The sequence below is a fragment of the Rhipicephalus microplus genome, chromosome X (assembly GCF_043290135.1).
Source record: "Rhipicephalus microplus isolate Deutch F79 chromosome X, USDA_Rmic, whole genome shotgun sequence".
Classification (NCBI taxonomy): Eukaryota; Metazoa; Arthropoda; class Arachnida; order Ixodida; family Ixodidae; genus Rhipicephalus; species Rhipicephalus microplus.
Window position 1 is genome coordinate 124183061 of NC_134710.1, and position 26525 is coordinate 124209585.

General features: G+C 49.0%; 1 protein-coding gene across 8 annotated transcripts in view; it reads right to left on the reverse strand.

The window, feature by feature from the left end:
• LOC119176390 (uncharacterized) overlaps positions 1-26525 on the reverse strand; it is a 213774-nt gene that overhangs the window by 175624 nt on the left and 11625 nt on the right. For 2 of the 8 annotated variants that reach the window (XM_037427649.2, XM_075877573.1), the window contains exon 4: positions 21468-22346. The exons of the other annotated variants lie outside the window; for them this stretch is intronic. In XM_037427649.2, coding sequence (XP_037283546.2) covers positions 22155-22346 — 192 coding nt within the window. In that variant the 3' untranslated portion in view covers positions 21468-22154. Of the gene's footprint in view, positions 1-21467; positions 22347-26525 lie in introns of those variants that run through there. 8 annotated transcript variants of the gene reach the window in all.

Genomic DNA, 26525 nt, shown 5'->3' on the forward strand with positions numbered 1-26525 from the left:
AAACTGACTTTGTTGTTGTTCTGAAAGCACGGACACAACTATCCCTCACCGCCGTTTTCCCCGAGAACGGCGCCGGCAGCGCGCTCATCGCCCACCTCGGAGCGAACGCGAACCGGCTGGTCACAGTCGTGATGGTGCAGGACCAAAACCTCATTCTGGCCTACACCCCACATCCGCTTATTGCGGACAAACTAATTGGTGAACTGACAATTCCTTCATCCGTCGGACCGGTGCCCCTGTTCGGGTATCTCCGCGCGGACACCCAGGACTCCTGCTACGGAGTGGTGACAGTGCGCAGCTCTGACTCTGAAGCCGAACTTCGCCAACGCTTCTACTGGCCGGAAGGCGAAATACTGCACATCCGGCGTTTGGGCACCTCCAACAAGGTGCGGCTCACTTTTGCAGGAAAGGTGAAGCCCAGGTACGTCACCTACGACGCCCTGCTGATCCCGGTGCAGCCATACAGAAAAACTGTACCAGCCTGCAACCAGTGCGGCTCAGTTGGGCATCGACCCGACGCTTGCCCTGGCCCTAAACCGGACCTCTGTGGTACCTGTGGCAACACAGTGCCACTCATAGATGGTGCTCGCGCACCTCACGAATGCACGCCGAAGTGTGCTCTATGCGCCGGACCCCACGTCACCGGGGACCGGTGCTGTAAGGAACGTTACAGGGCACCACCACCAAAACCATCCACTCTTCTACCGACGAACCAAACTGGCTCCAAGAAACGCAAACGCCGGCGAACACGGAAGCCAAGCAGGCCGACCACCGGGACTTCACCGCAGGGGGCCCAGCCTCCTGCCACCAAACCTTCTCCTCCACCCCCGCATCCTGGCGCGGGGGCTCCCGGGCCCTCCAAGCGAGGCCCCACCCCGGCCGGACCTCCCGCCGCGAGGTCCACCTCGAGCCAGGGCCCACCTGCCTCCCCTACACCGCACCCGCCGTCACCTGGAATCCAGCCTGCTGCCCAAGGGGATGCCACATGGGCCGCTCGCGCCCGACAAGGACCCGAGGTGAGCGGCTCGGGCGGGGCAGCCTCCCCATCCGGAACCCCCTCGAACCCACCCAAACCTCAAACCTCTTCCGCCCCCACACGGGAACAACTCGAAATTAAACAGCTCCGGGCCCAAGTGGCCTCGTTGACCCGTGCAATGGAGGCACTCGCAAACCGCCCGCCTCCATCTAACTCGACACCTTCCGGGCAGGCACCGGAAGCGATGGATAGTGCCCCCTCGGAACAAAGGGACACCACGGCACTCCTCGCTCCGATTGAGGCGCGTCTAAATAGCCTGGAGGGCCAGGTGGCCTCCATAGTAACTACTATCGAGGATCGCTTGGCTGCCGTTCTCCAAACCGTATTCGCCAGAATCCCGGGCATGATAGTGGCCCAGCTGCCCCAAATCGCTTCCAGCACCCGTCGTCCCACCCAAAAACTTAAGCGGGTTAATAAATCTCACACGCCCCGGCCACTTCCCCAAAGGGCTGAGGCTGACAGGCAGCCTACCATATTGACTGCAACATCAGCAGCAAGCCCCGGACCGAGCGGTGGAGCACCTCTGGATCTCTCTGCTCTCCTGGAGGCTACCCAAAATTCTAATACCCATGATGGCGGGCAACGCCTCTAGATCGCGCCGTGCCCGCGTCAATTCGGACCCTTTCACAATCCTCCAATGGAACTGCCGGGGATTTCGGGCTCGCACTAAGCGGGCTGCTCTCCGGCTCCACTTAGAAACCTATCCCCAATTACCCGCGGTAGTGGCCCTACAGGAACCGGGCGAACACGCCGCCCTTACAAACTATACCGTGTATCAAAGGGACGCGCAAACGGCACTTGGCGTGCATCGACATTACACCGCCAGTTTGGTGGATCTCGAATGCAACCCAGCTTACTCATATGCTATGGTGACTCTCCTCCCTCTTAGGAAGCAGGACCCATCCATACACATTCTTAACATCTACAGTTCACCCAAACTGCCCAACATAACATATGCCGACATCTTTAGCAAAGCTCACACGGTGGCAGGCAAAGAACCACTAGTCATAGTAGGCGATTTCAATGCCCCCAGCCCTCACTGGGGTTATCATCGGGAGGAACGACGTGGTCGGAAATTGTCGGAACTCATTTCCACCATGGGCCTAACCATCCTGACGGACCCCACACACCCAACCCGCATTGGAAACTCTGTTACCCGAGACACATGTCCCGATCTCACACTCACCAAAAACATCAAACACGCAGATTGGCTCAATACCGAGGAAACCCTCGGTAGTGACCACTGCATTGTCATTACCACAATCCGGACACACCCCCTTACTCGTCCCCACCACCAAGCGAAACTTCCAGACTGGACCAAATTTCGCTTGGTATACTTCAATCCGACCCCCATAGCTCACCAAGGATACTACACTTGGTCCCAACATCTCGTAAACTCACTCCACAAAATCGAGCAGACGGTTCAACTTTCAGAGGCCACGCCGGCGGTGGACAACCACCTCCTGCATCTCTGGGAGGCTCGGCACAGCCTAGTGCGCCGATGGCGCCGACAGAAACACAACCGACAGCTCAAAATCCGCATAGCGGCTCTCACCCTAGAGGCCGACGAGTACGCGGCCCAGCTCGCCGACTCAAACTGGGTAGAGCGCTGCAACACTGCCGCCACACAGATGTCAAGCCGCAACACCTGGCGTCTCTTTAGGGCTCTCATCGACCCTAGCCAAACACGCACAGAAACACAGAAACACCTTCAGCGCGCGCTTCACGCCTATGCGGGTGACGCGGAAAAATTGGCACAGGCTCTCAGAGACAAATATCTCTGTAGCCAACAGGACCCCATCGGACCGGCGTATTCATATGCAGGCACGGAAAACGCCGAGTTGGATCGTTGCTTTCAGCTCCACCATCTGAAGGCGGCCCTGTCTAAAATGAAACGAGGCACAGCGCCAGGTCGGGATCGAGTGACGGTTCGGCTCCTAGCCAACCTCCCTGACTCGGCGTACATTCACCTCCTCGACTACTTCAATCAAATCTGGGAGGGGCGTGAACCCCTACCGCTCGATTGGAAAACGGCCTTAGTAACTTTCATCCCTAAATCAGGCAAATCTGTAAACATCGACAATCTCAGACCAATTTCCCTAACCTCATGCGTAGGGAAACTTATGGAAGCCATGGTCCGGGACAGGCTCTCTGAATACTTAGAGGCCCGACACACTTTTGCAGACACTATGTACGGCTTCCGCCCACATCGCTCTGCTCAGGACATCCTCCTGCAACTCCATCGTGACATTGTCGAACCGGTCAAACATCCCAGTGACGACAAGGTAGTCCTCGCCTTAGATCTCAAGGGAGCTTTCGATAACGTTACCCATGACATCATCCTTACCAACCTATCACAAACAAACTGTGGGCATAATGCTTTTAGGTACGTTCGCCAATTCCTCATAGAACGGCAGACATACCTGCGTATTCAAGACAAGGAGCATGGACCGTACCCCCTCGGTACGCGCGGAACACCACAGGGAGCAGTCCTCTCTCCTCTTCTGTTCAATCTTGCCATGGCTCACCTTCCCTCATTGCTAAACGATGTCCCAGGCGTGCAGCACGCTCTGTACGCCGACGACATCACGCTATGGGCAACTCAGGGTTCCCTTGGTAGCATCGAGACATGCCTGCAACATGCCGCGTCGATAGTTGACAGCTACGCCCGCGGCTGCGGTCTCGAATGCTCACCCACCAAATCGGAATACGTGCATCTTCGCCCCAAACCGAACGACACGACACAAATTGAACTCACCTTGTGTAACAGGGCTATTCCGGAACGCGACGAAATCAGAGTCCTGGGACTCTTCATACACAAACACCGCAAAATTGACACCACTCTGCGCAAACTACGCACTGTGGGGGATCAGGTGGGCCGCATGATCCGCCGGGTTTCGAACAAGCGAGGAGGCCTCAAGAGCCGTGCTGCTCTGCGCCTCGCCAACGCTTTCGTAACCAGCCGGATCCTTTATTCGACACCTTACCTGCGTCTGCGTAAATGCGACGAGAATACACTAGACTGTATACTCCGCAAAATTTACAAACGTGCCCTAGACCTCCCCATCTCAAGGTCGAACCAACGTCTCGCAGACCTGGGCATGACAAACACGTACGGGGAACTTAAAGAGGCTCATCTCAAAAACCAGTACCTGCGCCTTAGTAGGTCTCAGGATGGGAACAACCTCCTACACCGCCTCCACATTTCCAACACCCACAAGGTGGAAGAGCGTACCGCGGTCCCCGAGGATTGGCGTGGTGCACTGATCATTCCGCCTCTGCCCCAAAACATGACAAATGGGACTCACGATGGGCGGCGTACAGCGCGGGCTACAGCCCTACAGCAACGGTATGGCTCACGCCCGGGAGTCTTCTACACGGACGCATCCGGCCCCCACCACGGCGGGTGGTACACGGCCGCTGTGGTTCACCAAAACGTACCTATTCAAGGGCTCACCTTTCGAGCACCGGACATCACACACGCGGAGGAGGTCGCCATAGCCCTCGCCGCAGCGGACCCCGCATCTCGGATAATTATTACCGATTCGCGGAGGGCGTGCCAAAATCTCACACGGGGTTGCATCAATGATCGCGCCGCCGAAATCCTTAAGCGATGCTATTATCTAGATCGCCCAAATCCACGCACCGTCATCTGGACTCCTGCTCATACGGGGCTAGTTGGAAACGAGGCTGCAGATGCCTCGGCCCGCGCGCTTAATTACCGGGACCCGCCTCGCCCTCCATCGCCTGATGTTCCAGAACCCACTCCGGCTACCTCTTTCAGAGAAATCACCGCTATGTACAAATCGAACAGGCTCCGCTTCCCACCCCCAGCATCGGGCCTGCCCAAGAAGGACGAGCGCTGGCTCCTCCGTCTCTATACCAATACAGTATTGTGCCCGGCGATACTCAAACATTTCAATCCGGCATTCTCTGGGGAATGCCCGCACTGTGACCATCCGTTCGCGGATCCTTTCCATATGGTGTGGGCATGCCCCTCAAATCCGGCGGTCCCGCCACTTCCTTCCCCTTCCCTCCCTACCCGAGAGAGCTGGGAGGCTGCCCTGCTCGGTTGCTCGACCCTAGAGGACCAGCGTGCCCTAGTGGCCCGAGCGCGTGCTGCAGCAGAAGCCACAGGGGTCCCGGACTAGGGACTCCTCCTAGATTTTGTAAGGGGCCGGCCCTTAAAGCCGTCCCCAACTCTCTCCTGTCAACTGAATAAAGTTTACTACCTACCTACCTACCATCTCCAAAGGGAGCGGCTAGGCGCCTCGTGTCGTCACCGCAATAGGGGGTACCGACACGGACGGGCGTCGGAGGCGCTTGTGCGTAACGTTCGGGTAGGGCAAGAGGCCCATTCCGAAGCGACGCGCCATCTCCAAAGGGAGCGGCTAGGCGCCTCGTGTCGTCAGCGCAATAGGGGGTGCCGACACAGACGGGTGCAGAAGGGTTCCCGTCAATAGAGGCAATGGCCTCCTTGTGCAACGCGGCATCCGCTAAAAAGGGACAGCGGACAAAAGTCCCGCGAAGCAGCCATGTTGCGACGAGCCCGAATCGCGCAGGCGAACTGACTCGCTAAGAGCAATCAAAAGCTAGAGCTTTTGATACCGCGTTGGGCGCCAGTGTGGTGTACACGTATCCCGAAGGAGTACGGCCACCAGCGTGGGTTCGGTCTTAGCGAGCCGCAGGGCACGCGTTAACCGTCGCCGTGGCGGGAAACACGATACTGCTCAAGTCGCAACACTTTATTGTGGCAACACCAAACGCAGTACAGCCCGTTGCAAATAGGCGCGGCGGGAAAGCAAGTAGGCTTATCCACGCCACGGGCACAAAGTACTACACAGGGGTGCCACGAGCACGTCTCCGCGGTAAAGGTGATCCACGGAGACACCGGGACAAAGGGCCCGGTTGCTCGAGCGAGGGCAAAGGCGCTCGCGTTGGCTTCGAAGGGAGACGGGTCGGCGTAGCTAGGCCACGCACTAGGACACCGTACTGCCCTTCGGCCGTGAGTACGCAGCGGGGCAACAAAAGGTGAGCGTTCGCATAGGGCGCGAGGCGCCGTCAGCGAAGTCCGACGAGCCCCGAGCGACGGGACTCGACGGACGGAACAGAATGCGTGGCTCACCGTTTGAAGTCCCGGACTGTACTCCCCGCTCCCGACGCAGCGCGCGAAAACCTCTCGGGAGGCTCCCCGCGCGGCGCCACAGTCAACATCCGCTACCGGGTGAGGGAGTTAAACGTCACTCCGCCCTTCCCAGCGCGGCAGACAGCAAAGGAGGGCAGACATGTCGGGACATGAGAATGGCAGAAAGGCGGGAAAGCCCGCGCAAAGGCAGCGGGCCAGCCTCAATTCCCACAAACGTGAAACACAAATTCTAGATATAATGGAGAAACGCTGTTGTTCTCGGTCTGGGGCAACATCCTTCAATAAAAAGAGCGAAGTGGGGTACGCTGCTGCTACGTCACGCCAGTGTGGAGCCATTGAAGCGACGGTCGCTTCCGCAGTGTCGGCAGCGATAGATAAGGTCATGCCGATGATTATAGAACGGCTTTTCAACACCTTTGCTGAAGGTCTGACTGAGATGCTCGCCGCCAGGTTAAACAGCCTTATTCTCTCCTTCGCTGCACACACGGTCACGATCAAGGGTGAAGCTGAGCATCTCGACAGTGAACAAAATAATCGGTGTCAAGAAGATGTTCCCCCAGGAATGCTCGTCAGCACTCAGTCACCGAACCCTGTGGGGCCCAGGGGGTCGTTCTGTGACATGAGGCGTGGTAATATTATTCTTAAACGACGCAGTGCTCCATTGCCTCCAACAAGTTCGCCAATGTCGAATTCTAAAAAAAGTTACTACTTATAGCAACAACGAGCAGGACGTTTTGCGTTTTGCAGTCGAGTCAACTATATTAAGTCCATCATAGCACCTGTAAAAGTTCTCCAGAGGAATTGTCGTTCCGTATCTTCCGCTTACATAGATCTTATTTATCTCATAGAGCAAACAAAACCTAATATAATTTTACTTCAAGAGTCTTCGCTTTCAGTAAATCAAACATTTACTCTGAAATATTTTCGAACTTTTAGACTGGATCGGCCAGGTTGAGGAGGTGGAATTTTGGCCCTAATATCTTCAAAAATGTATGATCATGTTACTCTAACTTTTGAACATATTTGTCCGAATTGTGAATTGTTAGGAATAGATTGTTTGTTACCTGACTCCAACAAAATTACAGTGATTATTGCGTACTTTCCGAATGGAGTAAGACGCACAGATCACCTAGATTGTGTTATCAAGAATTCTTCGTCAAATTCAATTTTAGTGACAGAGGATTTTAATTCGCATCGCACTTCTTGGGGGTTTAAAACAGATGGCTGGGGCAAAAGATTGTGGAATAGGTTGCGGGACAATAATTTTTGCTGTCATAACTCTGGACAAGTTACCTTTCTACGCGGGATAAACTTACCAAGACTTAACTTTTTCGTGTGGCCAGTTGTAATTTCATCGTGGGAAACGCTTGATAATGGGACTAGTAGTGATCATGTACCGATTACCTATGAAATAATGCCACCACAACTCCCCTCTGGTATCCGGCAACAACGGTTCACCAACTATAAAATTTATAAAAACGTTTTAAACTCCACGCTCTCGTCATTGAGAGGACGTGTCGGACAGCAACGAGCTGCTTCAGTAGTAGCGTGTCTAAGTGACTCTGTTCAGCCGGCCGAGTTTTCTGTTAAGTACGGCAGCACACCATTGAATTCAGCTTGGTGGAATGAAGATTGTACGCTTGCGTATAGGCGACGTAAAGATGCTTGGAAACGTTCACGCCACAACCATACTCCGAAAAATTGGGTTGACTATAAAATCCACGCAGCACTATTTAAGCGTACAGTTACTATAGCTAAAGATAAACACAAACCTTATTTACATTCGCGTTTATTAAAACCTGATAAAAGATCTGCCCTGTACAGGTTTCGACGGAACAAAAAATCGACGCCGGTACCAGCATATTCGCATTTAGTAGTGCTGTCTCCTAAATACCCAACCGATTTGTTAGAGGGCATCGTGAAATGACTTGAAGTGCGTTTAACTTCGTCATGCTTGAGACCTATGACATTCAAAAGCTGAACTTCGGACTTTCAGGAAGTCACGATGGCGGAACTGGCAGATGTCATACTAACTGTAAATCAAGCGGCTCCCGGTCGAGATCAGATTACAAGCTCTATGATTAAATTGATATTTAATTCCCATCCCGATGAGCTTTTGAATATTGTTAACTGCTCTTTACAGCACACATGGATTCCAAGTGCATGAAAAATTGCATCGCTAAAATTGTGTTGCTGCGTAAAAATCAAAGCCTCGGATATGTCCTGGATAACATTCGGCCAATTTCGCTTACTTCAAACTTAGTTAAAATAATTGAAAAATTCTTCATAGAAGGCTCAGTGAATTCATCGCTCGTCAGGACATCCTTTCACCAAGGCAAGTAGGATTTAGATAGGGGTGCTCTATATGGTCGGCTCATGTTATTGGTATAGCCGAATTCACCTTGCAAAAGTATCTGGTGAGCTTTCTGCATTAGTCAAGTTCGATATTGCAAACGCCTACGATAGTGTGGAACACAGTACATGAATTTCAACATTAGTGGTCTGTGAGGTGCCCAAGTGCACTATATCTTTGGGCCATGATTTTCTCTTTGAGAGACAATTATTTTGTTGCGACGAGGAATTTACTTCTGCCTCATATAAGTAAACAGGAGGTGTTCAGCAAGAATCAGTTCTGTCACCTCTTTTATTTTATATGTTATTATCATCCATTCCCGTTCATATAAATGTTCCTCTTTACGTCTACGCCGATGATATTGCTTTTTCTCGTCATCCCGAAATATCAATAGTTTGAATCAAATCTTACAGTCATATTTGAGTGAGCTTGAGGTATGGCTTGGCGGGCTGTCTTTTTCACTTAATGTTAGCAAATGTGCTCTGCTTGTATTCCCTCTATCCGCTCCAGTATTTCTTTCACTGCATTACCGAAAAGATCCGATTCCACAAGTAACAGCAATAAAATATCTTGGCATTGTTTACGTGGACAATTTAAATTGGCAGCAACAAATAGAATCAAACACCCGTAAAGCAGAAAGCGCCCTAGGATTGCTACGCCGGTTTTGCAATAAGAATTCAGGGATGCGCAGGGATACGTTACTTATGAGATACAAACTTTACGTACGCCATATTCTGGAGTTTGGTTGCGTTCTGTTTTCCGGAAGTGCCGAGTACAAATTAAGACCTCTTATATTGCTGGAAAGGCAAGCTCTGCGGCAGTATCTCGGGCTACCTAGGTGTATCGCGAATAGCGTGCTTTATTTGGAAGCTTGATGCTAGATTTCAACAGCTTACTGTGCAAACATTTTTAAAACTCTACGATGTGCCCCTCTTTTGTTCGCAGACAGTTTTCATCAAATATCCAGTTTCTTTCTTTAAGCGCCCGTGGCGTCGTTATTATCGTCGAGTCATTTTCATCGAGTCTCTGTTATCTAATCTTCATGTTTCCCTCCAGCATTTAACTCCCCAAACCCTTCTCGGTGCCAGTTGACTTAATTTTCGGTGACATTTTTCAAAAAAATGCCAAGTTACTTCTAAAGCATGTTCTGGCGGGCCTCCTTCAAGACCATCTTAGTCATTTGCCCAATTACATAGTCATTTCGACGGACACAACGCAAAATCTTCAGAAGGCTGGGGTAGGTATTTTTTCTCATCAGCTTAATTGGTTATTTGCAATCCGATTGCCTGACTTCACACCAATTTATCTCGCAGAATTTCTAGCTATTACATTGGCTCTTCGAAAAATAATTCTCAGCAATCAAAAGCTATTGTTATTTCAGATGCTTTGTCTGTATTTACACATCTAACGTCCGCGAAGCAGCCTCCTCTTCTCAGGATATTTTGGTCTCTCATTCCGCATAGCCTATCAGAAGTTCGTTTTATTTGGGTCCCCGGGCATGCTGGAATTGTACTAAATGAAATTGCTAATTTGCTCGCTTCGGCATCTTTAAATTTCCCTGTGGTGCTAGATTTCCGTGAGAATATTATATTTTATCAAAATTTAAAAATTTGTATTTCCCCATTAAAATCAGCGCCGGTTTAATGGCCAATCCCCCTCAATGGGTACGAGCCAGGACATATAAGAACAAGCAAGCAAAAAAAAAATGAAATACTTGCACGCGGTGCACGAGAACCAAACGGGGCCTCAATCAGTGGCAGGGGCTCAGACCAGCTGGCTGCACGCTCCCCGCTCTCGCCGCTGTTCCACCAAAGCCGTCGTCTCCTGGCTCCGCTTGCCGGCGAGCTCCAAGGCAAAGGAGAGCGGCGAGCTCTTCACGTTCGACGACTGAGGCGAGAACGAGTCCCGGAGCGACGACGCCATGGGGAAGGACGCGGCGAAGCCCAACGGCGTTCCGCCAAAGGTCGGGCGAGCGAAGCGTCAGGCTGCCCCTGACCAGAATGCCGCTGGTCCTTCGAACGAGGCTGCAGCGACCAAGCGTCCACGCGGCCGACCGCCAAAGACTTCGTCGGAGGGGCCGCTTGCACCGACCCCCATTGCACCCACGCCGGCTCGCAAGTTGCGCAAGGCCACGGAGGTGACGCAGCCCGAAGCAGAAAACCCTTCTGCCAGCAAGGAAGTGGCAGGAAAAGCCCCGAGAATCACCCGTGCGAAGCGCTCTCGAAGCTCCTCCTCAAAAAGCCCTAACGACACGGCAAGTGAGGCGCCAAAGCGTCACCGATCCAAGAAGGTGAGCCGGAGTCAGTCAACACACTCATCGCGTAGTCGTCATATCGGGCAGGCTCGTAAAGCCCGAGGCCGTAGAAGCTCTTCTGCACCGTCGGAAGCAAGCCACCCACGGAAGAGGCGCACCAGGAGCCACCGCCATGTCCGCTCCATTGCATCTTCTTCGACCACGATCCGGCGCTCGAAGCGCGACAAGAAGCGACGCCACACCCGTAGTCGCTCGTCCTCGAGACACGGAGGGCGACACGGAAAGGCACGGAGTGCCCCGAGCAGCCGGTCGTCGTCTGTGCGCGGGAGGCGCACTAGGACGGGCAAGACATCCAAGAATGGGCAGAAAAAGTAGGCGAAGCCATCAGGACTGATCTAGCGGAGCCACGCTAAATTAATAATTGGCATTTCGCTTTCTTTTTTCTAAAAAAAGTGGCGAGGTTTAAAGGGCCTCTTCTGCAAGGCTCAATATTGTGCAATAAAATTCATTTTGTTGCCCTTGTATTGCTCAATTATTGTCTGAAATATGCTGTACGAGTGGCAGATCTAGACGGAGGGAAGCCAGGCAGATTAAGTGTTACCCCTCCCCCTTCCCCTATTCATCTTTCTTCCCTGTCGCCCGCCTCCTTGTCAGGTTTCATGGTTTCATGTGGATGTTTCCTCGGCTACCACTTCCCAAACCGCAGTGCATAGTAGCCGAGTGGTTAGAGCCGTCGCTTCCAGTGCTGGAAGCATTGAATTCGATTCCCAGTTCTGCCGGAGACCCACTATTTCTAAATGCTAAGTATTTTACGTACTGGAATTACTTTACCATGTCCATCTGGACATCTGGTTATCTATTTATATAGCCGCCTACTTATGGGTGCTGCCATCCTCACGCCGTTAACTTGTGGTAAACAAAAATTAGCATGGGAGGGTAGGATGGTTTGACGTATATGGCTTGCTGGTGTTAGGTACGGCACTTGCGCCGAAAAGGAAGCGAAATTCCGGGTACTGCGAACGAGTCGCTGATGTGCTCCTTGCCTGCGGAAAGCCGTTCTAGTCCGGGCATTGAGACCGCCATGTTTTGTCCAAGCGAGGCGTCGTGCCGCCACGACGGCGTAGGCCGTATTGCGCGAGGACGACAAGAGTTTACGCAGTGGCGACATCTTCCTTGAAAGGGTTAGCGGCGGCAGCCGCGAATTGCCAACGCCACGGACGCTTCGAGCTTAATTGAAGCGGCCTTTTTGATGTATGCGGCCGTGAGCTGGAGACCCTTCGCACAGCGGCACACACACTACGAGGAACAGCCACGTTGGTGACACATGACACTGCAGTGACATCGCCTTAATATTGGACGTTCACGTGGGCCGTGCATGCTCGTCACACTCACGTGTTGTGTGTGACCTGTGATTCTACAGTGTAATTTGGTGCCCTTTTCCTCTTCCAAGGATGTGGGGAAACGGGACTATTTAAAATCAGCCTTCGCGGGCTGCTTAGTGTGCCATTTCGCTTTAGTGCTTTTTGAAGGCATTGTTTTTGAGTGTTGTTGCTTCTCGTTGTAGAGCTTTCGACGAGATCGTCACGATGTGGGACGACATCTTCCACTGGAAGTTCGTCATGTGACGAGAAATGCTTTCTATCTTCGACTGCCAAGAGGGCAGTCGAAACCAGACCTCCCATCTTAGAGTGATACAGGCCATCGCTCGGAACACTGTTTCGAAATAAACGTTTATTTCTCTCACTCTCTCTCTCTCTCCCCTTGCTTGTTTTTCTTCCTCTCTTTTTATCGTTCGACGCAAAAATTTTGCAATGTCTCTCTATCTGTAGATGTGTCTGGTTGTCCACACTTGACGGTACCGTAAACGGCTCCGAAGTGACCCAGCAATACTCCAAACGTCTGTCCGCATTCGCACCGCCCACCAATATTGCTCAAGATTCAGCGTTCATACTTGTGCGATTGTCAATTAAAAGGCAATTATTGCGCATATCTGAGGCATCATAACAGCACGTCAATATTCTGTATGTGTTTCGCATACTAAAAAAGGCATACATAACTAATTCTAAGGACCATGGTGTTTATCATGTTGCGCTGACCATGCAACGCTTGCATGAAAAGACAAGTGTTCCAACGCTTTTTTAAGACGACACGTGGTGGCACCTTACCGCCGCCTTGCGTTCTACACCTTATCAGCTCCGAGACGGGGGCGCGGGGCGTGCGCGCTTTGTTTTCCAAGATGACTGCCAGATAACGCTCATGTCTCATGTTTGACGTGACTTGATGCACTCGTTCGCCTCCGCTGCACGCTCGAGGCAGTCTAACGCAGCACCTCCAGAATACCATTTACCAATTTTCTTGTGCTGAACTTCAAATAAACGTTTTGTTTACTTTCTCCAGACGCAAGACTATCGTCTTTCGACGACATTTGCAGTGTAACATGTAGATCGGCGCCGAAGGGGAAGAAGAACAGCATCGACTTGTTGCACAGGCGGTCGAAATGATCGGCCTGTAAATTGTGGCTGAATAAAAGTCTATTATTGCTGTTTGTTTGTCTCTTTTATCCTGGCGCGACCCACCATGGGGGATCATCCATGAAACGAACGGTGTCTTGCTATTTAATAGGAAATGTTTATAATTTCGAAATATTAAGTTTTTATTGAATATGCTTAATTTCGATAATTTTTAACGATGAACTTAGCATTCTATTTTTCTCGTCTCCCGATGAAAATCGCAAACGGCTTCGCAAACGCTCCTGTGTCTAAAACTCAGCACGGTTGCCCCAAAAGAAAGAAGAAACGGAATGGATAAACTTAATATCAACCTTGGCAGCGGTTCGTCCGCGGGGCTTTTTTATTCGAATAATGTGTGTCACCAAGGATCGGAGAAGTTTAACTTTCTTTTGCATAGGGACCACTTCATGGTTCCTAGTTGAAGACACGTTTGCGGCTCCTGTGACAATATGCTGCTGCACGTAGGCTGCAACCATCTTTGCCATCGCTGCTAACCGTTCCAAGTGTTGGCCGAGCGGTTGCTGTCGTGCCGGGCATCTTGAAGGGGTGGGAGCTTAATATTAGTGACCTTGAATGAGGAGCTTTGGTTATAAAAGATGCTTCTGACAATTTATTGGAAGTGTGGAGTGTCTGTCATGTAAGCGTACAAAGTCTCCAGCAAAAATGATGAATCATTTGCTTGCGGTAATAATCACTGCTCGAAGTAACGGTTGTTACGACCGGACCTGGGGAGCCAAGCAGGGAGAGTTTGGGGGAGAACCGGTTCTTGACCTGACGGTGTCGTCCACCCCCACCTCCCCATTCGGGTTCCTCCTCGCCGGGAGAGCTACGGGGTCTGCTGTGCGTTCGTGACCATATTTGGTAACATTTTGGGGCGCCGGGACCATATATGGACCTCGTGTTGGGTTGTGCCACTCCTTGTGTTGTGAGAGGTGTTTTCCCCTCCCTCGTGGCCGAGGTGCCGGCGACACCGTATTGGCTGACGATGCGGACAAGGCGCCCAGTGTCAACAACGTGGCGCTATAAAATTCCGAAGACGTTTTGTATCGCACGCACTCTTCTCTCTTTGGGTCAGTTGACCACTTCTCCACATGTAAATAAATCTCTGTTGTTCGTTCGGGCGCTTCTTCTCGCTGAATTGTTGGACGATGGATCCTGCGACGGGGCCAGCTACCGAAAACGAGACCGGCAGGACCCGGAGTCCCAACAACTGGTGGCAGCGGTGGGATGCCGATAACCCCGAAAGCGACCACTGGACGGAGTGAGCCCGAAGTTCAACAACGGGACGACAGGAGAAGGAGGACTTGAGCTCATCGACTTCCAGAGGGAATCGAACGGCACTTCTGAGAGGCACGACGCCGGAGACATGACTGCGAACTGGGTGAGTGCCGGCTTTCTCTGTTAAATTTTACCAGGCATTTACTCTATGTGTTAAGTAAAAGCTGGTAGAGAGGGGCTGTCTTGGTCATTGGGTTAACAGGTAACTTGCGTCAGGCAGAAATTGTGTGATAGCTTGGTTAAGCTCTTTCTGTCAGTGGCGTCAAGGTTAACAGTGACAGGGCAGGATTCCGTGTAAGAGCTTTTGAAGCTTTATTTGTAGACTAAGTTAACGGAAAACTTGAGGCAAGGCAGGTATTTAGAGCTGTCGTTGCCGTCAAGGTTAATTAGTTGCAGGACAGGAATCTTTGTGGAACAGAGACAGCGGTACTGGAGGCAGCCATGAATCTGAAATCCCTGCGAAAGTCCATGTTGTTGCTTCTTGCAAGGGAGTTGAATCTGGAGGTGTCGGACTCTCAAAGAAAGCCAGAGCTGATAGAGGCGATTCTCGCATTGGGGGCGGAGGATGACGAGCTGTCAGAATGTGTCGAGGAGATTGAGGAGAGGCAAGCGGCAGAGGCCGAAAGAAAGGCGGCCGCGGCCGAGGCCGAAAGGAAAGCAGCAGAAGCCGAGGCAGATAAGATGCGAAAGCACGAGCTTGAAATGAAGCGCCTCGAGCTAGAGATTAGCCATAATAGTAGAACAGGAGGCAGCGAGGCATCCGGTACCGCAGAGCGGGTCAGGTTCAAAATGACGGACCTAATGAGATCGTACAAGCTAGGGGAGGACATTGGGCTGTTTCTCGTCAACTTTGAGAGAACTTGTGAAAGGCAAGGTTTCAGCCAGGATACGTGGCCTCAACGCTTGTTGTCCCTACTTCCGGGGGAGGCCTCAGAAGTAATCGCGCGCCTCACGAAAGAGGAGGCTGACGAGTACAGTGAGGTAAAGTCGAGCCTTCTCAAGAAATACAGGTTGTCAGCGGAAGGTTTCAGACAAAAATTTCGCAACGCCGTAAAAGAGAGCAATGATTCATACCCGGAGTTTGCTTACAAGTTAATGGCCAACATGGGGGAGTGGCTGAAAGAGGCAAAGACGTATGGGAATCATGACAAGGTGCTCGAGTGTATCGGTCTGGAACAATTCTATCAAAGGTTACCAGAAAAGGTGAGGTTCTGGGTTCAGGATAGACCAGACGTGAACACCGTAACAAAAGCCGCAGAGCTCGCTGAAGAATTTGTTACGCGCCGCGCCCTCGGGGCAAACAGCGAGCCTAAAAGGGAAAAATTCCTACGGCCGAATAAGGCGCCGTTTAGAAAACAACCGACAAGTCTCGCACAAAAGGGTGAGGAAAACAATTCATCTAACCATGGGGCGCCGGCAGAGGCAAGCAAAAGGAAATTTGAGGCGAGAAAACCGGCGACTTGTTTCAATTGCCACGAAACAGGGCACTTCGCGAAACATTGCCCGAAAGAAAAGGTGGCCTTTTTATCTATAAATGAAGCCGACGAGAACATGAAGTTGCTAGAGCCCTATATGTACGACCTTACCGTGAACGGCAAGCAGTGTCGGGTTCTTAGAGACTCCGCAGCCACTATGGACGTAGTTCATCCGTCTTTTGTTCAGTCCGGACAGTATTCAGGAGACTGTGCCTGGATTAGACAAGCCGTAGAAGCAAACAGTCAGTGCCTTCCCGTAGCTAAAGTTGTCCTTAAAGGCGCATTTGGAACATTGGAAACAGAAGCCGCGGTATCGCCATATCTACCCCCTCAGTATCCTTACTTATTTTCAAATAAGTCAGATCAAATGCTGAAGGAGAAAGGTCTAACGTTGGGAGAAGGCATAGTGCAGGCACTGACTAGATCAAAGGCACGTGCGCTGGCTGCGAGAGCAACATTCACTGAGGCAAACAAGCCTCAAATCGACAACGGGCCTGGTTGCGAGTTGGACACCACGGAAACAAATCGACTTGTGCGAGAACAGGCTGCAGAAGCCGTAGTCGCGGAGGCAACCATTCCTAAAGGCGACGTTGAACCTCCCCCCGAATTGGAAGGGGTCAATTACGCCTCGTTGACCAAGCAAATAGAGAATGCCATTGCTCCCAAGCCGATTCCTGGTAGTACAGAGGATAGCACAGAGGGTGACACATTCCAGGTACTAGGAACTACAAAAGAATTGTGTGTCATGCCAACTTCGGATAATTTCAGTCGGCTGCTGCAGGTGAGCCCCGCTTCATTAATAACCGAACAAAAGGGTGACCCAACGCTTAAGCAATTCCAGGACAGTTCGAAAGAGGGAATCGCCAAACGAAATGTGAGATTCCAAGAGAGGAGCGGCATACTCTATCGAAAATATCTAGATAGGCGAGGAGTAGAATTTGACCAGGTAGTCGTACCTCAGGCGTATCGTCAGGATTTGCTTAGTTTGGTGCATGGAGAATCATGGTCAGGCCACTTAGGCGTAAAGAAGACGAAAAATCGTCTCTTACAGGAATACTACTGGCCTGGATGCTTTAAAGATGTAGAGAGGTTTGTAAAATCTTGCGATGTGTGTCAGCGAGTGGGTAAGCCGGGAGATAAGGCGAAATTTCCAATGAAGCTGGTACCCGTAATCACGGAACCCTTTCGTCGGTTGGTAATTGACACAGTAGGTCCTTTGCCCAAGACAACTTCAGACTACCGTCACATCCTGACCTTAATCTGCCCAGCTACTAAATTTCCAGAGGCGGTCCCGCTAAAAGAGCTAAGTTCCGTCGAAATAGTGAACGCACTTCTGTCCGTGTTTGCCCGGGTAGGCTTTCCTGCCGAGATACAATCAGACCAGGGCACCATTTTCACGAGTGCCTTAACGACAACCTTTCTAGAGCGGTGTGGCGTGAAATTATTGCATAGTTCAGTCTACCATCCGCAGTCGAACTCGATAGAAAAGCTTCACTCCGTGATGGAGCGAGTGTTAAGAGCCAACCTGTGCTTAGTTCACCGGACTACTCGAGGCCTTTCATAGTCCAATGCGACGCTAGTGATAGAGGCATGGGGGCAGTTCTTAGTCAAAGGGATGAGGGGGATCAAGAGCATCCCGTCCTCTATGTTGGCCGGAAACTCACCCTTCGCGAGCAGGTTTACAGCGCTAGCGAAAAGGAATGTGCGTGCTTGGTTTGGGCAGTCCAGAAACTGGCTTGTTATATTGCCGGAAGCAAGTTCATTGTGGAAGTGGACCACTGTCCTCTCACCTGGCTACAGACCATGTCCTCTAAGAACGGCCGCCTGCTGCGTTGGAGCCTCGTTTTGCAACAATATACGTTTGAAATACGCTACAAAAAGGGTGTACTCCATGGCAACGCTGATGGCTTAAGTCGATGCCCCTGACGCGAGAGGATGTCTCGAGAACTCTGGCATTTTTTTTCCTGACCTGACAAGAGCTAGTGATTGTTTTTTTTACTCTTTTAGGTGTACTTGTTTGAAAACGTTGAAGACACGGCTATCCAGGGTTTCGGGTTCGGTGTGCTTCCAGTGTTGTTGTTTTGTGTCACCTTAAAGTGTGAGTAACATTTTGAATAAATTGTGTATTTCCTTTAATATCAGTTAAAGGGGAAAATTGCCTGGTGGAGTTTGGCGGAATTGTCCGGCGCTCACCGGCTGAGTAGTTGTGTTTTCATGTGCGTATGTGACGTCTGTTGAGCCCTCAATGAAGCAGGTGTTGCCCTCTACTTCATCAAAGACGGTCGTCACCAAACCGACTGCCGGCGCTGATCTCTCCGGACAGTGGCTGCAAACCTCAGCCCATCGAGATCTTCACCCCCCCGCGCGAGAGACTGTTACGACCGGCCCTGGAGAGCCAAGCAGGGAGAGTTTGGGGGAGAACCGGTTCTTGACCTGACGGTGTCGTCCACCCCCACCTCCCCATTCGGGTTCCTCCTCGCCGGGAGAGCTACGGGGTCTGCTGTGCGTTCGTGACCATATTTGGTAACATTTTGGGGCGCCGGGACCATATATGGACCTCGTGTTGGGTTGTGCCACTCCTTGTGTTGTGAGAGGTGTTTTCCCCTCCCTCGTGGCCGAGGTGCCGGCGACACCGTATTGGCTGACGATGCGGACAAGGCGCCCAGTGTCAACAACGTGGCGCTATAAAATGCCGAAGACGTTTTGTATTGCACGCACTCTTCTCTCTTTGGGTCAGTTGACCACTTCTCCACATGTAAATAAATCTCTGTTGTTCGTTCGGGCGCTTCTTCTCGCTAAATTGTTGGACGATGGATCCTGCGACGGGGCCAGCTACCGAAAACGAGACCGGCAGCACCCGGAGTCCCAACACGGTGTAAGGTTCTGACGGCAATCACAGTCCCGCGCTATGAACACCTCATCGGTCGGGCGGGCAGCTTGAAATGCGAACGTTGCCATGAATGTGAGACAGTAACACTTATCATAACGCGATAGCAAGAGAGCTCGTTGTGCATAAATTCTGGTTCGACGTCAGTGTCGGTGGTTGTGAGGAAAAAAGCAGCGTTGTCTGTGAGCGGAAAAACAGGTAGATACAAATTAATTTTAAAAAGTCTAATTTAAGTGGGAATCGAACCAAGACTTCCTGCGTGGCTAACACATGTTCTACCACAGAGCCACGTCATTTCTTTGATCTGTGTTAAAAAAAAGACGTTATACGAATGTAAAATAATGCAAGGATTCTCATTATTGCATGTAATGTTGTGGGGTAGAAGCGCATTATCGCGCCAGGCGCCGAGACGTGTTAATTGCACAGTGAGTGTGTAGTATGAAGGCTCACCTATATATTACAAAGCACTCAGGCATATTTGCTCATCATTAGGAGCAAAATTATTAGCATCATTAGCAGTAAACTATGGTGCAATGGGCACTCTGCAACTGTACTTGTAGTGGGAATTCTGGATAGTCTGAAATGACCAATGTGTAGTGCGCACACGTTCCTTTCTTTGGGGCATGATTGAGCAAAGCGAGGCTACCGAATCAGAAGGTGATGCGAATGGGGCCCAATAATACGCTCTCGCGTTCTGCTCTTGAGGCGAAGCTCAAGCATTCCCCGGCTTTGTTTTGCGATTGCCCATTTTATGTGTCGCAACAAAAAACGCTAGCTTCGATGCTGGCCGGAACCGGTGTTGTAACGCTAACTGAAAGTGACATATCGTCAGCAATTCGCGATCCGACAGTGCGAGCAACAAGGGCAGTTATATAGCTCCTTAAGACACAGGACTGGTCTCCAGGCTCTAGCAAGACTGCAATGTTACGTGGTTATTGTATATACGCACCACTTCTTTCTCTCCCCATCGTCACCCCTCATCATTATTTATTTACCTTCTCTCATGTACACGATAGCAGGCCATAGAGTTGCCTAAAGTTAACTATAGGGGACTCTGTCGCTGCGATCGTTCTGTGACCATGGGAACCACGGGTAGTACACACATTTACCTTGTCTTCGTACTTCTGGGCGGCGAATCGCACTTGCGGCTTCGTTTATTGCTGTATTTCGGTTTTGTTTTGAAAGAAAGATTCAACCCTTTTGAACTTCGAGAGCTGATTTGGAAAGGTAAGTCTAAAAGAATAAGTAAAGCGCAACCACTGAACATTTGCTAATTTTCGTTTTATGAGAAAACAGCTTCAAGCACACGAACACACACGGAGCCAAATCAGACCAAAAGTACGAAGATTAGACAAATGTGTGTACTGCCCATGATTCCCATGCTCGCTGAAGTGCCATGTGTTGCCGCTCCCATAGACACTAGCGCCAGAGTTCTTTCTAGTGTATATTGGGAAACTCTATGTAGCAGGCTAGCCCAGGCCGCCCTCTCTGCCTTTCGATAATTGCACACACTCCTTTTTCCTGCAGCACGTGAATGAACATAGAACTGCCCTATTTCTCCAAAAATTAACTGGACAGAAGCCCTTACTATAAAGATGTTTCCCCGAAATACATGCAGTATAATTTCTAAAAAGAAAGCATTTTATCTCTATATCATTACAAAGAGTCAACATTTTACCCTCCATTATCACAAGATTACTAACTCTTTTTGGCATCCGTAGACATCAAACATCGTCAGCTTATTTCTCGCAGCGTACACGTTTTGCTTATATTCGCTTTTAGCTCGATATGCTCTTTAGTTTTCAAACAGCACCCTTTCAATATAGAGAGAAATGATGTAACAGTAGAGAGTGGTAGATAAATCTTTTCCTTTCAAATTTATATTTTTCACTTTCTTGCAGGAAATAAAAAAAAAGGTTGATTGATACAAAAAGGAAATATAGATGTCAAGGTCATCTTTCAAAAATTATATGGCAGCTAGAACCAGTGCGCTATTTCGCAAGTGGTACCTCAATATATAATTTTTTCTTGGTGGCGTGTTCTCATAAAGTACCTAAAACTTGCTAGCCCGTCTCTTGTTTCTGTACACTGCAGTTTGATCTTTTCTGTTAATCAATGAAAAGTTAACAAGACGTCGCACTCTGAATATCGGTGGCGTCACAGAGTGATAGTTCGGCTACCTGCGGAGTGGCGTCACCACCTGTCTATCGATTTCGCATCTCTGACTCGCCAAGCTTGGGCCGGCTGTATGAAATTTGGCCTCAGCCTGCATCGTACTCCCAACCTCGGACGTCCCGTGGGGGAGACCGTGTGCTGCGGGGTTTCCGTCACCCAGAAATTCTCAGCATCCTTGACTTCTCGTGGAGAAAATGGGAACATTCAGAATGTCTCGTGGTCACATTGCCATATAGTTCGCGATGCTGTGCGCCAGACACAAAACTGTTCGAAAGTACACACTGGTACCACTCCATTCAGGGAAAACAATAACAGACACACTGGATGCCAATTCGACTCGGCGAACAGAAAAAGAAAGAGAAATCAGTCAAACTTTATTTACAAACGGATTGTTGTACGGGCTGTCAGCGCTAGTACGTTCACCCGCATCCTTTCGATTTGTCGATTTTTTGTGGGGCACATTATATACACATATGCAGAAAATTTCTTCGTACCTCAAAAAAAAAAAAAGGCATGAAAGCTGGAAGGTATTTCCAGTTTGCGGGAAAATATCACATATTTGTTCACAATGAAGACGACACAAACCGTGTGACCTGCAAAGTGAACATTCGTGATGAAGTGTGTTGTATGGCACTTTAAGGTTTTTCGTCACATGGCTCGAATGGTTTAGGCTCCTGTAACGCCTTACGGGGAGAAACAAAGGACACACGTGCCAAGGGAAACCGAATGTAAGTGTTCAGAGCGCCGATCAAACACTGAATTTTGAATCAACCCCGACATCGCGCTCTCTAATGAGAGCCGTGTAGTCTGCACACATTAGAAAATCACCCAGACCACTGCACTGGGGCAGTGAGTGTGTTCGATTAGGCGCGTTCCTTTAAGTTGTAAAGTCTGTCACTTGCCGATTATTTCGCAGCGCGTAGGGTCATTAATAGGTACAGTGGCTCTACACACACGATAGCGCGCGGTATCTAATCCAGCTGCGTTCACATGATGTGGTGGAAAGTCTTTGCCACCGAAATCCGTGGCTTCTTTGCTTTTTACTTGGGTAGGCACAGCGCCAGGTACGCACTTCCCTCGTACAACGGTTCTCGTACGTTGACAACCTTGCGGTCACTGAAGTTCAGCGGCACGGTGCACAAGTGATGGGCCGGGCAGTTGCACGCCTTGTACGTGGCGTAGTGGTCTCGTGTGACGTGTCCGCACGGCTCTCCCGGCCTGCACTCGCGCAGCTGCGCACACGGTGTAAAGCCAGTTGCGATAAGTGACAACGTTCGGTGACGAGCATCGAGCTTCTTCAAAAATACGCATAAATAGCGCACGCAATAAGGAATGTCCCACGATTGCGATCGTGTTATCTAACAGCCGAAGCCCACCCGCTTTTTCATCACCTGCGCAAAGCAACAGCACTGCGATCTGTGAATGTAAAGACCGCTCCTATAGACAAGACAAGCCTAGACGACAAACTGACGACAGAAGAAACGAATGCTGTATATACGTACCTAAAGTATACGCATATATTCTCCATACATACATACATACATACATACATACATACATACATACATACATACATACATACATACATACATACATACATACATACATACATACATACATACATACATACATACATACATACATACATACATACATACATACATACATACATACATACATACATACATACATACATACATACATACAGCTCTTGTTGTCAAATCGAACAAAAAGGAAGTGGCAATGTGGAAGTCTTAGTTTTTGTTGAGGCCGACAAATGCAGTTCCTGGCGGATCGCGGCGGAGAACTGTTTTAAGTCATTAGGATGAATCTTTGTCTCGGCCCTGATTTCACCATTTAAATGCGGGGTAAGCCTAATAAACCAGTAAAAAGAATGACTTCGAAGTTTTCACTTAAAGAAGCAAGTCCCGTTAAACATGAACATATCGTTATCCTGTGCAGTTTATATTTATTTCTTTTCTATTAACGTGAACTTCTGAGCGCTTCATTTAAGTGCTTTTTCATTACTGTGATAGCTGTTTTTGTAGTGCACCTTACAAAACGGGGCCCATACTCACAAAAAGCTATTACGCAGGAATCGATCGAATGAGAAAATTTAAGCTGTTTTTTATGCAGCACGTATTATCAGCGCAGGCGGTCGGGCCATATATAGTAAAACGCAATAGCGAACGAAGGTTCGTGAATTTCGTTTCTTTATAATTGCTCTCACGTCTTTTCTTTTTTTCCCACTTTGTTCATTTACAAATATATGTAAAGCTAGCGGGCCTCAATAATGACTGTGTTGTGTACGTTCATTCACTTAAATTTGTTTTATTTTGAATGAGACACATTTTATCACAAACTTTCGTGTAATGCGTACTAGAATTTGGTTCTGGTTCAAGCTGCACCCAAAACAGTTTTGACTTGTCATTATGACGGCATGGAAATTATTAAGTTCAAAACTGTCAGGCCATGACAACACGTGACGCACGTCTTGAGACACCTCGAAGATTGTGCGAAACCCGCACCCCCCCCCCCCCCCCCCCCTGCTCGTTGGTGTTACGCTTTGCTAAACACTAATTCGCGTTCATAGGCAACAATTTTTGCATGATTTGTCCTGAAGGAAATGATTAAAAAATGCAGCTGTGTTCCACGAGCAACTCGAGACAGGCAATCAATGCGGAAACGGAACGTAAAAAAAGCCCGAAATTTCGCCATAACTATTTTTTTTTGTTATTGGGACCGTCGGCAAACCTACGCACCGATACATTATCTAGGTGGCGAAATACACAACATGACTGTCATCCTTCTGAGCTTGATTCTTCAGCTAGCTGAACATGTTCACCCACGTAAAGCTTAAAGTTGAATATATTTAGTAACGTTATGTGAAGCATGCGTAGGGATAATGACCGTGTTGTATTTTTTTATTAAGTGACACGTTATGAAATAGATACATAAATATTGCACGCACAGGCATATGTTGAAAAGTTGAAGATGTTTATACAACCAGTTTTTTACACTTGCGCAACAATGTCAACAAGGACATGAGTGTTAGCAATACCAGAAGCGATAAGCTGATAAGCTGGTGCTCGGGAGGATGGCAGCCGTAAACACTGCAACATAAATCAACTTCAGCGTATGGCACCTAACTACAATTGACGTTAACCTCTCAATTGACGTTAATCTATCTATCTATCTATCTATCTATCTATCTATCTATCTATCTATCTATCTATCTATCTATCTATCTATCTATCTATCTATCTATCTATCTGTCTGTCTGTCTGTCTGTCTGTCTATCTATCTATCTATCTATCTATCTATCTATCTATCTATCTATCTATCTATCTATCTATCTATCTATCTATCTATCTATCTATCTATCTATCTATCTATCTATCTATCTATCTATCTATCTATCTATCTATCTATCTATCCATCCGCCCACGCTTGGGTGCTCTTGTGGTCACCCCCTTAACTTGGCGAACCAAAATTAGCATGGGAGAGTGAGATGATTTGGCGAATATGACGCTCTGGTCAAGACATGAATAACGCACAATCCCGTGGTGTACGTCGTCAAACAATTCCCGTCAGACAGTGGCACATACCCACGGGCGGGTATGGGCCACAGGTGATTGACGCTAAGTATCTACCCAGGAACGACGAGAACACACATGGGCAATTTTAAGAGTGTTAAGAAATACCCGACATCGGTAGCGTCGACCCGACGAATGCAAATAATAAATTTCAGGGTTTCAGCAGGAATCAAACCCGATAATTCTGCGTGGCAGTCAAGCATTCTACTGCAGAGCTACGCGAGGTCTCGGAACTACTTTTCAAATATACGCTAATCTTCGTGAAACGTCAGTAGTAGTTGCAGTGTTGCCTACACAATTTTATAAACATTACATATGTATTCCTTTGATAGAGGCGTCATGTCAGGTTAACGTCGATTGTGGTTAGTTGCCATGCGCTGAAGTTGATTTATGTAGCAGTGTCCAGGGCCAGCATCCGCGCGAGCATCAGTGCTTCATATCAGCTTCTTGTGTTGTTGTAATACGTATGTTCTAGTTGGCATTGTTGCAGAAGTGCAATTAATTCGTTATATAAACATCTGCAACTCTTCAACATATATGCCTGTGCGTGCAACATTTGTACATATATTTAGCGTCCTTTATTGACGTGTCGCTCAATAAAAAAAATGCAACATGGTCACTTTCCCTCCGCATGCTTCGCATAACGTCAATTACCAGGCACGTGGGATCTGCCGATTTTTTTTACATGCACTATTTCTTAAAGTTTTTACCCTCGGATGTAAGGGTGTGTTTCACCGAACATGACTTATCCTTGTGCCTTTTTGAAAGCATTTGAGAAATTTTAGGCTGTCGGAAATAACTAACCTCGTCGCTGAGTATCTCAGCTGGTGTTTTTAACATCTCAAAACTACCCCTAGCTGAGTCGCATGACAACCCGTATATAGGGGAACGCTCTGGAGTAATTTGGCCACCTATAACACGCACCGAAAAGTGGAGCACTTCTGCATTGACATTCACAGCAATAGTCATCGAAGTCATGACCTCGTGCTCATTATGCAAAATGCCGAAGGCATAGTTCAAGGGCAACCTCTTTACAGTAAATGTTACTTAGTGCATACATGACGTAGAACAAACAAACAAAAAAGCGTTCCACACTCGCCGGTTGGTTACAGGCGGCGCTGACTAACGCTCTCACGTTTAATTTGCATATATACCCAATAAAGTGGATGGGGCATATCCACCGTGGTAGCTCAGTTGATAGAGCATCGGACGCTTTATTCGAAGGTCGCAGGTTTGGTACTTGCCCAAAGCAAGGTATATTTTCATCCACTTTTCTTTCTTCGCGTTTACACTACAATTACCTCATATGACATCCCCTATACTTTCTTTACATGATTGTCTGTTAGATCTCATTAATATTGTGTATATATATAAAAAACGAGCCTTTATGTGTACTCTCCTTTTTTTTTTAGTGCATACAAGACGTTTTCTTAACACATATTGCACGACAACAATGTGCAGCTAGGCGCGAAACAGGCGCAATTTTCGCGCGGATGGCCGCCAGAGTGAAGATGCGGTTCATCAGACGTTAACGAACATGTATAAATAAATTGTGCAGGTATTCACAGAAACTCTTCCTTTATTTTAAATAACCCAGATCGGTTAGACAGGGTTAGAGGAGCAGACATTGACCGATCGTGAAAGCAAACAACATTAGCGAAGGTAGCCATTCAATAAGAAAACGTCTCGGTAAAACAAATGTTAACGAATTTTGCTATACAGGACCAAATAAAGTTTATTGGTTTTTAAAAATAGGCATCCTGTTACCATGAGAGCACAAATATCGTTTACGAAACATAAGGTCCGGGAAATCTC